The sequence below is a fragment of the Catharus ustulatus genome, chromosome 6, assembly GCF_009819885.2.
Source record: "Catharus ustulatus isolate bCatUst1 chromosome 6, bCatUst1.pri.v2, whole genome shotgun sequence".
NCBI classification, from domain to species: domain Eukaryota; kingdom Metazoa; phylum Chordata; class Aves; order Passeriformes; family Turdidae; genus Catharus; species Catharus ustulatus.
Window position 1 is genome coordinate 46,588,881 of NC_046226.1, and position 13,722 is coordinate 46,602,602.

The 13,722-nt window shown below is 49.7% G+C and overlaps 1 protein-coding gene across 1 annotated transcript in view; it reads right to left on the minus strand.

Annotated features, from left to right (window-relative positions):
- Nucleotides 1–363: 363 nt before the first annotated feature.
- The window catches only part of MUC6 (mucin 6, oligomeric mucus/gel-forming), a 51,718-nt gene continuing 38,359 nt past the window's right edge, over nucleotides 364–13,722 (minus strand). Inside the window, exons 37-43 of the mRNA XM_033062778.1 lie at nucleotides 10,807–11,258; nucleotides 7,740–8,183; nucleotides 5,625–5,627; nucleotides 4,863–5,117; nucleotides 3,597–3,950; nucleotides 2,237–2,339; nucleotides 364–541 (exon numbers count right to left, since the gene is read on the minus strand). Coding sequence (XP_032918669.1) covers nucleotides 364–541; nucleotides 2,237–2,339; nucleotides 3,597–3,950; nucleotides 4,863–5,117; nucleotides 5,625–5,627; nucleotides 7,740–8,183; nucleotides 10,807–11,258 — 1,789 coding nt within the window. The remainder of the gene's footprint in view (nucleotides 542–2,236; nucleotides 2,340–3,596; nucleotides 3,951–4,862; nucleotides 5,118–5,624; nucleotides 5,628–7,739; nucleotides 8,184–10,806; nucleotides 11,259–13,722) is intronic.

Genomic DNA, 13,722 nt, shown 5'->3' on the forward strand with positions numbered 1-13,722 from the left:
ACTTTATTTGAACATTGAAGTTTTGTTACTGCCCAGTACATGGGCCAGGTTTTAGCCTCTGGTTAAATAAATCACCCTGAGCAAGGCCAAACAGTTTATTGTCTTCCCTCCTGATCCCCACCTTGAGCCTGTTCTTTATTTCTGTGCCTGGTGTTTCTTTCCTCCTCTGCTCCCCACCCTGCTCCTGATCAGGAATAATTTATCTGGTAACTCCATTGGTAGTCCAGGCAGCTTCTCAGGCAGCCTGACAGCAAGGCTGTGCTGTGTAATCAGTACAAGAGAACCCAGCAACGAGCTGTGGAAGGATTAACTTGTGATCAGGGTTTAATTACAAAAAATGGTATCTGCAGCCATCAGGTATGGCTACTGTGTGCAACTGTCAAAGTTACACACACAGCCACTAAATACAATTATTTCTGTGTTGAGCTTCCTTCCAGGGTTATCTGGGTCTTGGCAGGGTAGTTGGAATTGCTTCTTAAGAAGTTCAAGTGGCCTACAGCAGCCACACGCCGTGGTGACAGTCATCTTCTCAACATCCAGCCTGTGTGGAAGGGAGGGAGAATCAGTTGCCATTTGTTTACAGCATTTTAGGCTCACAGCCTTCCATGTATATGAACCTCTTTCTTTCCTGTGGTGGGAGGTTTAGAGGAAAGAGCACAGCCCTCAGCTGAATGGTTCTGTAAACTGCAGGACTATGAACAGTGTGGGAAATCACTCCATTTTAAGTTCTCAAGATGCAGAAACTGGTGTGCTGAGCTGCTGCCTTCCATTTTAGGACAGGATGAACTTGATGATCCTTTTGGGTCCTTTACAGCTTGATTCTATGATCTTATCATCTGTTAGGCCTCAGACCTCGCTGGAAAACTAATAGAATTTAATTCTCCTGGTGTCCTCTTGACCTCCTGAATATTTGTAAAGTAACTAGGGATTAAATTTGTTAAAGCTGCACAATGGACCATTCAGAGTTTACAGACGGTCTCTCTTGCTGATGCTGAATTGCCTTCCTGTGTCCTCTGAACAGTTAGTGCTGAAATCTGAGGTGGTGGCTGTATGATGCCAGTTCTGGGTATGAGGTCAGCTAACAAGGTACAAGACGCTCATGTAATTGCTGAGTTCACAGTAACAGAGCACAGGTGGGTGAATTGAAAGCTTGAATAGGCAGGTAAGGATTCGAGTCTGTCCTTATAGGACTGCACTTCTTAGGCTGTTGATTCCTGACCATGTTCAGCCTCCTGCTGGCCTTGGTTCTGCCTTTCTCTTTGTCAGTGGGAAACTATATCCGTAACAGAACTCAGGTATGGGGAAAAGATAGTTAAGGAAAACAATGTTTTTGGAAAAACCTCTTGAAGTGGAGAAATGTTTTCTTGGTTTCAGTTAAAACTGGGTTTTAACCACAACTTTCTTAGCAATTGAGACAAACCTTAACTCTAAAACTCTTCCTCCAAGTTCCACAGCCGTTTTGTCAATTTTCAGAATACAAGGTCAGTCACTCAGTTTTCAAAATGCTGGGGGACACCTGATTGTGCTTTGAAGGGGACAATTTTTAGTATCAGGATTAATTTAAATTAGTTCTTGCAAAAGCAAAACCCTTCATTGCTTTCTATTCTTTAACATTGTATTGCTTGCATTGTTGGGAATGTAACTTTTTATTTTCCCAGTAACTGAACTCTAATACTGCTGCACTGTTTGCTTGTATTGAAGCCTTGATTTCCTGTGAAAATCTCCCAATGAGCAGCAGAACTGCACAGGCTCAGATAGTACCCTTGTAATTATAAAATATACCTGAAATACACTATTAAGGGCATGTTATAAGACAATTGAAGTGACATTACTTACCTTAGGTGAAATTCCTTATTTTACTGTCTTAGCTATTTGAAATAGGTATTTGTAGTCTAAACACTTTTTCGATCTTTAAAAAGCATACAACCAAAACCCCAACCAAGAAAACAGCCCTCCAAACCTGCAGCACTGATGTCTGGCTTTTTTTTTTAAAAAAACAACAAAAACTTAAGGAAATGAGGTGACCTTCCTTGATTAGATGTAAATCCCTGTGTAATAAATGACCTTATTGTTGCTATTAACTGGTTTTTACAGCAACATTGTATATTACAGGGTGGATTCTAACCACATTTTCCTCCCTGAATTATAAAGGAAGAGTAATTCATAAATTTCCCTACTTACAGATGACTAAATAAGGAAAACAACTTTAGTACTGTACAGCCTCAATTGTTCTTACTTTGTTGAAGATGGACATGATCCTTCACATCGACTCAAAGTGACATTTGTGGAACAGCCTTTGTAAGTTATTTCTTCTTCATATTCAACTTCTCTACAAGGCTCTGTCAAATGTAAAAAAAAATTCTGCTATAATTCATCTTGCTCTTCTTGAGTGACCTTTGTTAGATTCCAAAAGCCTCCATATTTGGTTTAATGGAAAACCATTCTTACTGTATGACATAATTAACAAGTCACAAGTGAGTTACACAGCAAGAGAAGGTTTTAAACTGGGCACTAAAGTTGCAGGAGAGACTTATCCTGGAGGAAAACAAAAGAAAGAAATTTTTAAAGGAAATTCTGTTTATTAAGAAAACAGAAGTTCTGGCAATTAGAAATGAGAAGAATATAGTACACATTCAATCCAGCATGGAAAAACTGATCCTCTGCTGAGGAGACAAAGATGCAAAGAGAACAAGCAGTTGGCTTATTCTGGTAGAATTATTTCTGGTTCACAGACTTGACTTATTTGAAAATTGCTTAATTTACTCATTTTAGGGATATATTTATGGGTAGCCAGAAGTTTACAACTTGCCTGACTAGGGAAAATGTTTTATGCTACATGTTAGGTAACAATTCGATGCGTCAGTATTACGCTTTCTCCTGGCTTGAAGCACCACACTAAGCACTTTATGAAGCAGAAAGCTGACTGAAAACACAGGTTTTCCAAAGAGTTCAAAGATAGCATTTGAAGTTTATGTTAAGGAGAACAAAGATGTTGAAAACTATGAAGATAATTCATGCACTGTTCACACCTGATCCTGTACAATGGTCATCTAAGCACACTCAGGTTCCCTGCTTAGAGGAGAATTCTGGATTATTGAATATTATTGCCAGGGAGGCTCAGTTAATGCTGTAGTATGACTTGGGGGTGTTCTTATTAGAAAATAAGACAATTACTCAGTGGGCAGTAGACTAAGATGGTGTATCTATATACCCAAGTGCAGAGTGTATGAGAGCTAACAGGAAGGCTGCAGAGTAATGAGGGGATAGCCTCTTCCAATAAGAGGTTTCTTAGACTGCTTTTTAAGATGACAGAATAAAGGTTCTGGGGCTCTCCTGAAGTGTATCCTGTCAGACTCTAACTCACACTTCTTAATGCTTAAAATATTGAATAGCAGGGAACCTGTATGAAATCTAAGACAACAGGCAATAGCTTTATAAAAATTAACTGAAGAAAGGCAAAAAGAGAAGATGAAGCCAATTGGTACAAATAGAATCACCTATCACAAGATATGTCAAGAAAATTCATACACTCATAAAAAAAAAAAAGGCATTAAAAGCAAATCCATTACAAAGAAAATGATATGGAGATACATTACCGTGTGGCACTGTCGATGGCACAACAGAGGACAGGGATGTTGATAGTCCAGTGGAGAGAGGAGGAGATGATGTCGTGCGGGCAGTGGTCAGTGTGGTTGTTCGCAGGGAACTGCTTTCAACTGACTCTGTAGAAGCTGTAGTGATAACATGGGGAGCAAAGGTAATGGTCGTAGATAGAACAGTTGGGATAAACGCTGGCCTGGACTGGGCAGAGATTGTGGTAGGGACACCTAATGAAGATGTTTCCCCATATGAAATCGATGTGGTGTTTTGGAAGAAAGAATGTGTGGTGCTCTCAGGAGACCTGTATGTGGAAGTAGTCAGGGTTGTAGGCACAGGCATTGTGCTGACGGCTGGGGCCAAAGCAGAAGAGAATTCAGGCATGGCAGTAGATGGCAGCTGAGGGATGAGAGGGCTGCTGGGAGAATGTGGAGAACTGGGATTTGGAGAGATTTCCAGATGCATTTCTGTGGAGAGAGAGGTCTTGGAGGTGCTGCTGATGGAGGTGGCTGTGCTGGTCTTCTCTGTGGTCACAGGTGACACAATGTGTGGCACAGCTGACTCTTCATGGGTGAAGGCTGTCAGGAGGGAAGCACAGGTCAGTTGCGGATGAGGCCAGAAGGGAAACACAAAGAAGATTGCTCTCAGACTGCAAGCATTAGGAGAACCTGAAATCCAGTACTGCAGGGAGTATTCCCAAGTTCGAAGGAGGACTACGAATGTGTCCTGTCCAGGAGCATCTGCTCACTTTCCCTTTTAAATTGGAAGAAATGGAGAGGGGCCCTTCCTAGGGGCAAAAATCTCTCTTCCTCTTCCTGGAACATGGCACTACATCGATGTTTTAATCCCTTCAAGGAACAAGACGTCTGTAAGGATTGCCCCTCCAAGTCTGGCATGCCAGGCTGCAGTGGTGTGAACTTTTCCATGGCCATATTGAAGGATGGCCATACCACAACGCTGATGCTAAAAGAGATGGGAAGGCAGAGCAAAATCTAAAAGTGACTGCTCCGCTGGAAATGAAGTAAGGAAAAGGGAGACAAAGGGGAAGCAGCAAGATGGGTAGGAGAGATTCTTACCAGGCTGTGAGGAGCTGAGCCATGTTGAGGAAATGGTTGAGGAGGGAGAAGAAGCAGCAGATGGCAGCGTGCTGGTTTTGGCTGTGGTGGGTGCAGAGGACTCTGTTACAGGAGACTCCTTTGCAGCACTGGTTGTTGGGGAAGAGGCCCTGGGCCTCAGGGTTGTAGGTGTAGGCCTGGGGCTGGTGCTGGCAGCTGCTGTGGAGGAGCCTGTGGAAGTGGTGGCAGTGGATGGCAGCCTTGTGCTGAGCGGACTGCTGGGGGCAGGTGGAGAGCTGGGATTTGGAGAGCTTGTTTCCAGAGGGGCTTCTGTGCTGCTTGCTGGGCTGGGCCCAGTGGAGACAGAGGTCTTGGAGGTGCTGCTGATGGAGGTGGCTGTGCTGGTCTTCTCCGTGGTCACAGGTGACACAATGTGTGGCACAGCTGACTCTTCATGGGTGAAGGCTGTCAGGAGGAAGGGACAGGTAAAATTGAGGATGCCCACCTGGCCAATTCTTCACACCCCTTATTCAGACATGAGAAGTGGATCACAAAAGCCAAAGGAGGTACACCCATGCAATTCAAGGGAGAGACAGTTTTCAGAAGTGAAGAAAGTAAAAACTAAATGAAGATCCACCTATGAGTTGCAAAAGCAGTCACTCACCACATCCCACCACTTGCCAATATCCAGCCAGTCTCCAAGCAATGGCAACTTGACAGTACCTGCCCTACTCTCCCACTGTGCAGGTCAGCGTCATGTTCTCTGGTATGCTCCTTGGCCACTGGCTTTGGCACAGCTATGCTGTCAGTGTCCCTGATGGACTCGTGCCCCAACCCAGGCCTGCTCCGTGGCTGGCAGAAGGACAAACAGAGGAGGCCCAGGGGCTAAACTGGCACTCCAGGGTGATCACCAAAGTACTTGTTTGTCATCAACACTGGCTGAGATGCACATCTAAAAGAGCACCAGGAAACCTGCTGGGAACGTAATTAGCTCCATCCCAAGAACAGGCAGTGCACAGGCTCAGGAAGGCTCTGGAGAATGAACCTGGTCAGAGGCACAGTAATGAAGCTACGCAAATACAGAACGGGAAGGTGTTTGGAAGGGAACAATGAAAGTAGGGAGGAAGGGTGGAGCAACAGAAAAAAGGACAGAGGGAACTAACAAGCAGGAGAAGGAGGGGTAGGAAGGATTCTTACTGGGCTGTGAGGAGCTGAGCCAGGTTGTGGACACAGTTGAGGAGGGAGAAGAAGCAGCAGATGGCAGCGTGCTGGTTTTGGCTGTGGTGGGTGCAGAGGACTCTGTTACAGGAGACTCCTTTGCAGCACTGGTTGTTGGGGAAGAGGCCTTGGGCCTCAGGGTTGTAGGTGTAGGCCTGGGGCTGGTGCTGGCAGCTGCTGTGGAGGAGCCTGTGGAAGTGGTGGCAGTGGATGGCAGCCTTGTGCTGAGCGGGCTGCTGGGGGCAGGTGGAGAGCTGGGATTTGGAGAGCTTGTTTCCAGAGGGGCTCCTGTGCTGCTTGCTGGGCTGGGCCCAGTGGAGACAGAGGTCTTGGAGGTGCTGCTGATGGAGGTGGCTGTGCTGGTCTTCTCTGTGGTCACAGGTGACACAATGTGTGGCACAGCTGACTCTTCATGGGTGAAGGCTGTCAGGAGGGAAGCACAGGTCAGTTGTGGATGAGGCCAGAAGGGAAACACAAAGAAGATTGCTCTCAGCTTCAGACTGCAAGCATTAGGAGAACCTGAAATCCAGTACTGCAGGGAGTATTCCCAAGTTCGAAGGAGGACTACGAATGTGTCCTGTCCACGAGCATCTGCTCACTTTCCCTTTTAAATTGGAAGAAATGGAGAGGGGGCCTTCCTAGGGGCAAAAATCTCTCTTCCTCTTCCTGGAACATGGCACTACCTCGATGTTTTAATCCCTTCAAGGAACAAGACGTCTGTAAGGATTGCCCCTCCAAGTCTGGCATGCCAGGCTGCAGTGGTATGAACTTTTCCATGGCCATATTGAAGGATGGCCATACCACAATGCTGATGCTAAAAGGGATGGGAAGGCAGAGCAAAATCTAAAAGTGACTGCTCCGCTGGAAATGAAGTAAGGAAAAGGGAGACAAAGGGGAAGCAGCAAGATGGGTAGGAGAGATTCTTACCAGGCTGTGAGGAGCTGAGCCAGGTTGTGGACACAGTTGAGGAGGGAGAAGAAGCAGCAGGTGGCAGCGTGCTGGTTTTGGCTGTGGTGGGTGCAGAGGACTCTGTTACAGGAGACTCCTTTGCAGCACTGGTTGTTGGGGAAGAGGCCTTGGGCCTCAGGGTTGTAGGTGTAGGCCTGGGGCTGGTGCTGGCAGCTGCTGTGGAGGAGCCTGTGGAAGCGGTGGCAGTGGATGGCAGCCTTGTGCTGAGCGGGCTGCTGGGGGCAGGTGGAGAGCTGGGATTTGGAGAGCTTGTTTCCAGAGGGGCTTCTGTGCTGCTTGCTGGGCTGGGCCCAGTGGAGACAGAGGTCTTGGAGGTGCTGCTGATGGAGGTGGCTGTGCTGGTCTTCTCCGTGGTCACAGGTGACACAATGTGTGGCACAGCTGACTCTTCATGGGTGAAGGCTGTCAGGAGGGAAGCACAGGTCAGTTGATGGTGAAGACAAGACGAGTAGGAAATGGAGGTTGTCAGAAGAAGCACTTTGGGGATAGAATCTAAAATGGAATGCCTATGCTGCTCTGAGTTTTCCTGGGAAAAAGGAGCACTGGAATTGTGAGACTTCCCCACCAGCCACTGTCTGCTTTCTGCTCTAAAGAGGGAGAAAATGGAGACAGTCACTTCTGACGGGAGTGATGCCAGTAGCAGATCCTAGAAGAGGACCTTGTCTGGATATGCATGTCTCCATTCAGTAACTGGCCAGAACAGAGGTCAGTCTCCTTTAAGGCAGGTAGGCACCATGGAAGTGACCGTTGCCTGAGAGCCATAAAAAAGAAAGGCCATAGCAGTGTTCAAAAGCAGAAAGAAAGGAGAAAGTGCAGCAAAACCTAAAAGTGACTGTGCAAGCAACCTCAGTGGCTGGAAAGGATGACTGGAAAAGAGAGAGCAGGTGGAAGTAGCCTTACCAGGCTGTGAGGAGCTGAGCCATGTTGAGGAAATGGTTGAGGAGGGAGAAGAAGCAGCAGATGGCAGCGTGCTGGTTTTGGCTGTGGTGGGTGCAGAGGACTCTGTTACAGGAGACTCCTTTGCAGCACTGGTTGTTGGGGAAGAGGCCCTGGGCCTCAGGGTTGTAGGTGTAGGCCTGGGACTGGTGCTGGCAGCTGCTGTGGAGGAGCCTGTGGAAGTGGTGGCAGTGGATGGCAGCCTTGTGCTGAGCGGACTGCTGGGGGCAGGTGGAGAGCTGGGATTTGGAGAGCTTGTTTCCAGAGGGGCTTCTGTGCTGCTTGCTGGGCTGGGCCCAGTGGAGACAGAGGTCTTGGAGGTGCTGCTGATGGAGGTGGCTGTGCTGGTCTTCTCCGTGGTCACAGGTGACACAATGTGTGGCACAGCTGACTCTTCATGGGTGAAGGCTGTCAGGAGGAAGGGACAGGTAAAATTGAGGATGCCCACCTGGCCAATTCTTCACACCCCTTATTCAGACAGGAGAAGTGGATCACAAAAGCCAAAGGAGGTACACCCATGCAATTCAAGGGAGAGACAGTTTTCAGAAGTGAAGAAAGTAAAAACTAAATGAAGATCCACCTATGAGTTGCAAAAGCAGTCACTCACCACATCCCACCACTTGCCAATATCCAGCCAGTCTCCAAGCAATGGCAACTTGACAGTACCTGCCCTACTCTCCCACTGTGCAGGTCAGCGTCATGTTCTCTGGTATGCTCCTTGGCCACTGGCTTTGGCACAGCTATGCTGTCAGTGTCCCTGATGGACTCGTGCCCCAACCCAGGCCTGCTCCGTGGCTGGCAGAAGGACAAACAGAGGAGGCCCAGGGGCTAAACTGGCACTCCAGGGTGATCACCAAAGTACCTGTTTGTCATCAACACTGGCTGAGATGCACATCTAAAAGAGCACCAGGAAACCTGCTGGGAACGTAATTAGCTCCATCCCAAGAACAGGCAGTGCACAGGCTCAGGAAGACTCTGGAGAATGAACCTGGTCAGAGGCACAGTAATGAAGCTACGCAAATACAGAACTGGGATGTGGTTTGGAAGGGAACAATGAAAGTAGGGAGGAAGGGTGGAGCAACAGAAAAAAGGACAGGGGGAACTAACAAGCAGGAGAAGGAGGGGTAGGAAGGATTCTTACTGGGCTGTGAGGAGCTGAGCCAGGTTGTGGACACAGTTGAGGAGGGAGAAGAAGCAGCAGATGGCAGCGTGCTGGTTTTGGCTGTGGTGGGTGCAGAGGACTCTGTTACAGGAGACTCCTTTGCAGCACTGGTTGTTGGGGAAGAGGCCTTGGGCCTCAGGGTTGTAGGTGTAGGCCTGGGGCTGGTGCTGGCAGCTGCTGTGGAGGAGCCTGTGGAAGTGGTGGCAGTGGATGGCAGCCTTGTGCTGAGCGGGCTGCTGGGGGCAGGTGGAGAGCTGGGATTTGGAGAGCTTGTTTCCAGAGGGGCTCCTGTGCTGCTTGCTGGGCTGGGCCCAGTGGAGACAGAGGTCTTGGAGGTGCTGCTGATGGAGGTGGCTGTGCTGGTCTTCTCTGTGGTCACAGGTGACACAATGTGTGGCACAGCTGACTCTTCATGGGTGAAGGCTGTCAGGAGGGAAGCACAGGTCAGTTGTGGATGAGGCCAGAAGGGAAACACAAAGAAGATTGCTCTCAGCTTCAGACTGCAAGCATTAGGAGAACCTGAAATCCAGTACTGCAGGGAGTATTCCCAAGTTCGAAGGAGGACTACGAATGTGTCCTGTCCACGAGCATCTGCTCACTTTCCCTTTTAAATTGGAAGAAATGGAGAGGGGGCCTTCCTAGGGGCAAAAATCTCTCTTCCTCTTCCTGGAACATGGCACTACCTCGATGTTTTAATCCCTTCAAGGAACAAGACGTCTGTAAGGATTGCCCCTCCAAGTCTGGCATGCCAGGCTGCAGTGGTGTGAACTTTTCCATGGCCATATTGAAGGATGGCCATACCACAATGCTGATGCTAAAAGGGATGGGAAGGCAGAGCAAAATCTAAAAGTGACTGCTCCGCTGGAAATGAAGTAAGGAAAAGGGAGACAAAGGGGAAGCAGCAAGATGGGTAGGAGAGATTCTTACCAGGCTGTGAGGAGCTGAGCCAGGTTGTGGACACAGTTGAGGAGGGAGAAGAAGCAGCAGGTGGCAGCGTGCTGGTTTTGGCTGTGGTGGGTGCAGAGGACTCTGTTACAGGAGACTCCTTTGCAGCACTGGTTGTTGGGGAAGAGGCCTTGGGCCTCAGGGTTGTAGGTGTAGGCCTGGGGCTGGTGCTGGCAGCTGCTGTGGAGGAGCCTGTGGAAGTGGTGGCAGTGGATGGCAGCCTTGTGCTGAGCGGGCTGCTGGGGGCAGGTGGAGAGCTGGGATTTGGAGAGCTTGTTTCCAGAGGGGCTTCTGTGCTGCTTGCTGGGCTGGGCCCAGTGGAGACAGAGGTCTTGGAGGTGCTGCTGATGGAGGTGGCTGTGCTGGTCTTCTCCGTGGTCACAGGTGACACAATGTGTGGCACAGCTGACTCTTCATGGGTGAAGGCTGTCAGGAGGGAAGCACAGGTCAGTTGATGGTGAAGACAAGACGAGTAGGAAATGGAGGTTGTCAGAAGAAGCACTTTGGGGATAGAATCTAAAATGGAATGCCTATGCTGCTCTGAGTTTTCCTGGGAAAAAGGAGCACTGGAATTGTGAGACTTCCCCACCAGCCACTGTCTGCTTTCTGCTCTAAAGAGGGAGAAAATGGAGACAGTCACTTCTGACGGGAGTGATGCCAGTAGCAGATCCTAGAAGAGGACCTTGTCTGGATATGCATGTCTCCATTCAGTAACTGGCCAGAACAGAGGTCAGTCTCCTTTAAGGCAGGTAGGCACCATGGAAGTGACCGTTGCCTGAGAGCCATAAAAAAGAAAGGCCATAGCAGTGTTCAAAAGCAGAAAGAAAGGAGAAAGTGCAGCAAAACCTAAAAGTGACTGTGCAAGCAACCTCAGTGGCTGGAAAGGATGACTGGAAAAGAGAGAGCAGGTGGAAGTAGCCTTACCAGGCTGTGAGGAGCTGAGCCATGTTGAGGAAATGGTTGAGGAGGGAGAAGAAGCAGCAGATGGCAGCGTGCTGGTTTTGGCTGTGGTGGGTGCAGAGGACTCTGTTACAGGAGACTCCTTTGCAGCACTGGTTGTTGGGGAAGAGGCCCTGGGCCTCAGGGTTGTAGGTGTAGGCCTGGGACTGGTGCTGGCAGCTGCTGTGGAGGAGCCTGTGGAAGTGGTGGCAGTGGATGGCAGCCTTGTGCTGAGCGGACTGCTGGGGGCAGGTGGAGAGCTGGGATTTGGAGAGCTTGTTTCCAGAGGGGCTTCTGTGCTGCTTGCTGGGCTGGGCCCAGTGGAGACAGAGGTCTTGGAGGTGCTGCTGATGGAGGTGGCTGTGCTGGTCTTCTCCGTGGTCACAGGTGACACAATGTGTGGCACAGCTGACTCTTCATGGGTGAAGGCTGTCAGGAGGAAGGGACAGGTAAAATTGAGGATGCCCACCTGGCCAATTCTTCACACCCCTTATTCAGACAGGAGAAGTGGATCACAAAAGCCAAAGGAGGTACACCCATGCAATTCAAGGGAGAGACAGTTTTCAGAAGTGAAGAAAGTAAAAACTAAATGAAGATCCACCTATGAGTTGCAAAAGCAGTCACTCACCACATCCCACCACTTGCCAATATCCAGCCAGTCTCCAAGCAATGGCAACTTGACAGTACCTGCCCTACTCTCCCACTGTGCAGGTCAGCGTCATGTTCTCTGGTATGCTCCTTGGCCACTGGCTTTGGCACAGCTATGCTGTCAGTGTCCCTGATGGACTCGTGCCCCAACCCAGGCCTGCTCCGTGGCTGGCAGAAGGACAAACAGAGGAGGCCCAGGGGCTAAACTGGCACTCCAGGGTGATCACCAAAGTACCTGTTTGTCATCAACACTGGCTGAGATGCACATCTAAAAGAGCACCAGGAAACCTGCTGGGAACGTAATTAGCTCCATCCCAAGAACAGGCAGTGCACAGGCTCAGGAAGACTCTGGAGAATGAACCTGGTCAGAGGCACAGTAATGAAGCTACGCAAATACAGAACTGGGATGTGGTTTGGAAGGGAACAATGAAAGTAGGGAGGAAGGGTGGAGCAACAGAAAAAAGGACAGGGGGAACTAACAAGCAGGAGAAGGAGGGGTAGGAAGGATTCTTACTGGGCTGTGAGGAGCTGAGCCAGGTTGTGGACACAGTTGAGGAGGGAGAAGAAGCAGCAGATGGCAGCGTGCTGGTTTTGGCTGTGGTGGGTGCAGAGGACTCTGTTACAGGAGACTCCTTTGCAGCACTGGTTGTTGGGGAAGAGGCCTTGGGCCTCAGGGTTGTAGGTGTAGGCCTGGGGCTGGTGCTGGCAGCTGCTGTGGAGGAGCCTGTGGAAGTGGTGGCAGTGGATGGCAGCCTTGTGCTGAGCGGGCTGCTGGGGGCAGGTGGAGAGCTGGGATTTGGAGAGCTTGTTTCCAGAGGGGCTCCTGTGCTGCTTGCTGGGCTGGGCCCAGTGGAGACAGAGGTCTTGGAGGTGCTGCTGATGGAGGTGGCTGTGCTGGTCTTCTCTGTGGTCACAGGTGACACAATGTGTGGCACAGCTGACTCTTCATGGGTGAAGGCTGTCAGGAGGGAAGCACAGGTCAGTTGTGGATGAGGCCAGAAGGGAAACACAAAGAAGATTGCTCTCAGCTTCAGACTGCAAGCATTAGGAGAACCTGAAATCCAGTACTGCAGGGAGTATTCCCAAGTTCGAAGGAGGACTACGAATGTGTCCTGTCCACGAGCATCTGCTCACTTTCCCTTTTAAATTGGAAGAAATGGAGAGGGGGCCTTCCTAGAGGCAAAAATCTCTCTTCCTCTTCCTGGAACATGGCACTACCTCGATGTTTTAATCCCATCAAGGAACAAGACGTCTGTAAGGATTGCCCCTCCAAGTCTGGCATGCCAGGCTGCAGTGGTGTGAACTTTTCCATGGCCATATTGAAGGATGGCCATACCACAATGCTGATGCTAAAAGGGATGGGAAGGCAGAGCAAAATCTAAAAGTGACTGCTCCGCTGGAAATGAAGTAAGGAAAAGGGAGACAAAGGGGAAGCAGCAAGATGGGTAGGAGAGATTCTTACCAGGCTGTGAGGAGCTGAGCCAGGTTGTGGACACAGTTGAGGAGGGAGAAGAAGCAGCAGGTGGCAGCGTGCTGGTTTTGGCTGTGGTGGGTGCAGAGGACTCTGTTACAGGAGACTCCTTTGCAGCACTGGTTGTTGGGGAAGAGGCCTTGGGCCTCAGGGTTGTAGGTGTAGGCCTGGGGCTGGTGCTGGCAGCTGCTGTGGAGGAGCCTGTGGAAGTGGTGGCAGTGGATGGCAGCCTTGTGCTGAGCGGGCTGCTGGGGGCAGGTGGAGAGCTGGGATTTGGAGAGCTTGTTTCCAGAGGGGCTTCTGTGCTGCTTGCTGGGCTGGGCCCAGTGGAGACAGAGGTCTTGGAGGTGCTGCTGATGGAGGTGGCTGTGCTGGTCTTCTCTGTGGTCACAGGTGACACAATGTGTGGCACAGCTGACTCTTCATGGGTGAAGGCTGTCAGGAGGGAAGCACAGGTCAGTTGATGGTGAAGACAAGACGAGTAGGAAATGGAGGTTGTCAGAAGAAGCACTTTGGGGATAGAATCTAAAATGGAATGCCTATGCTGCTCTGAGTTTTCCTGGGAAAAAGGAGCACTGGAATTGTGAGACTTCCCCACCAGCCACTGTCTGCTTTCTGCTCTAAAGAGGGAGAAAATGGAGACAGTCACTTCTGACGGGAGTGATGCCAGTAGCAGATCCTAGAAGAGGACCTTGTCTGGATATGCATATCTCCATTCAGTAACGGGCCAGAACAGAGGTCAGTCTCCTTTAAGGCAGGTAGGCACCATGGAAGTGACCGTT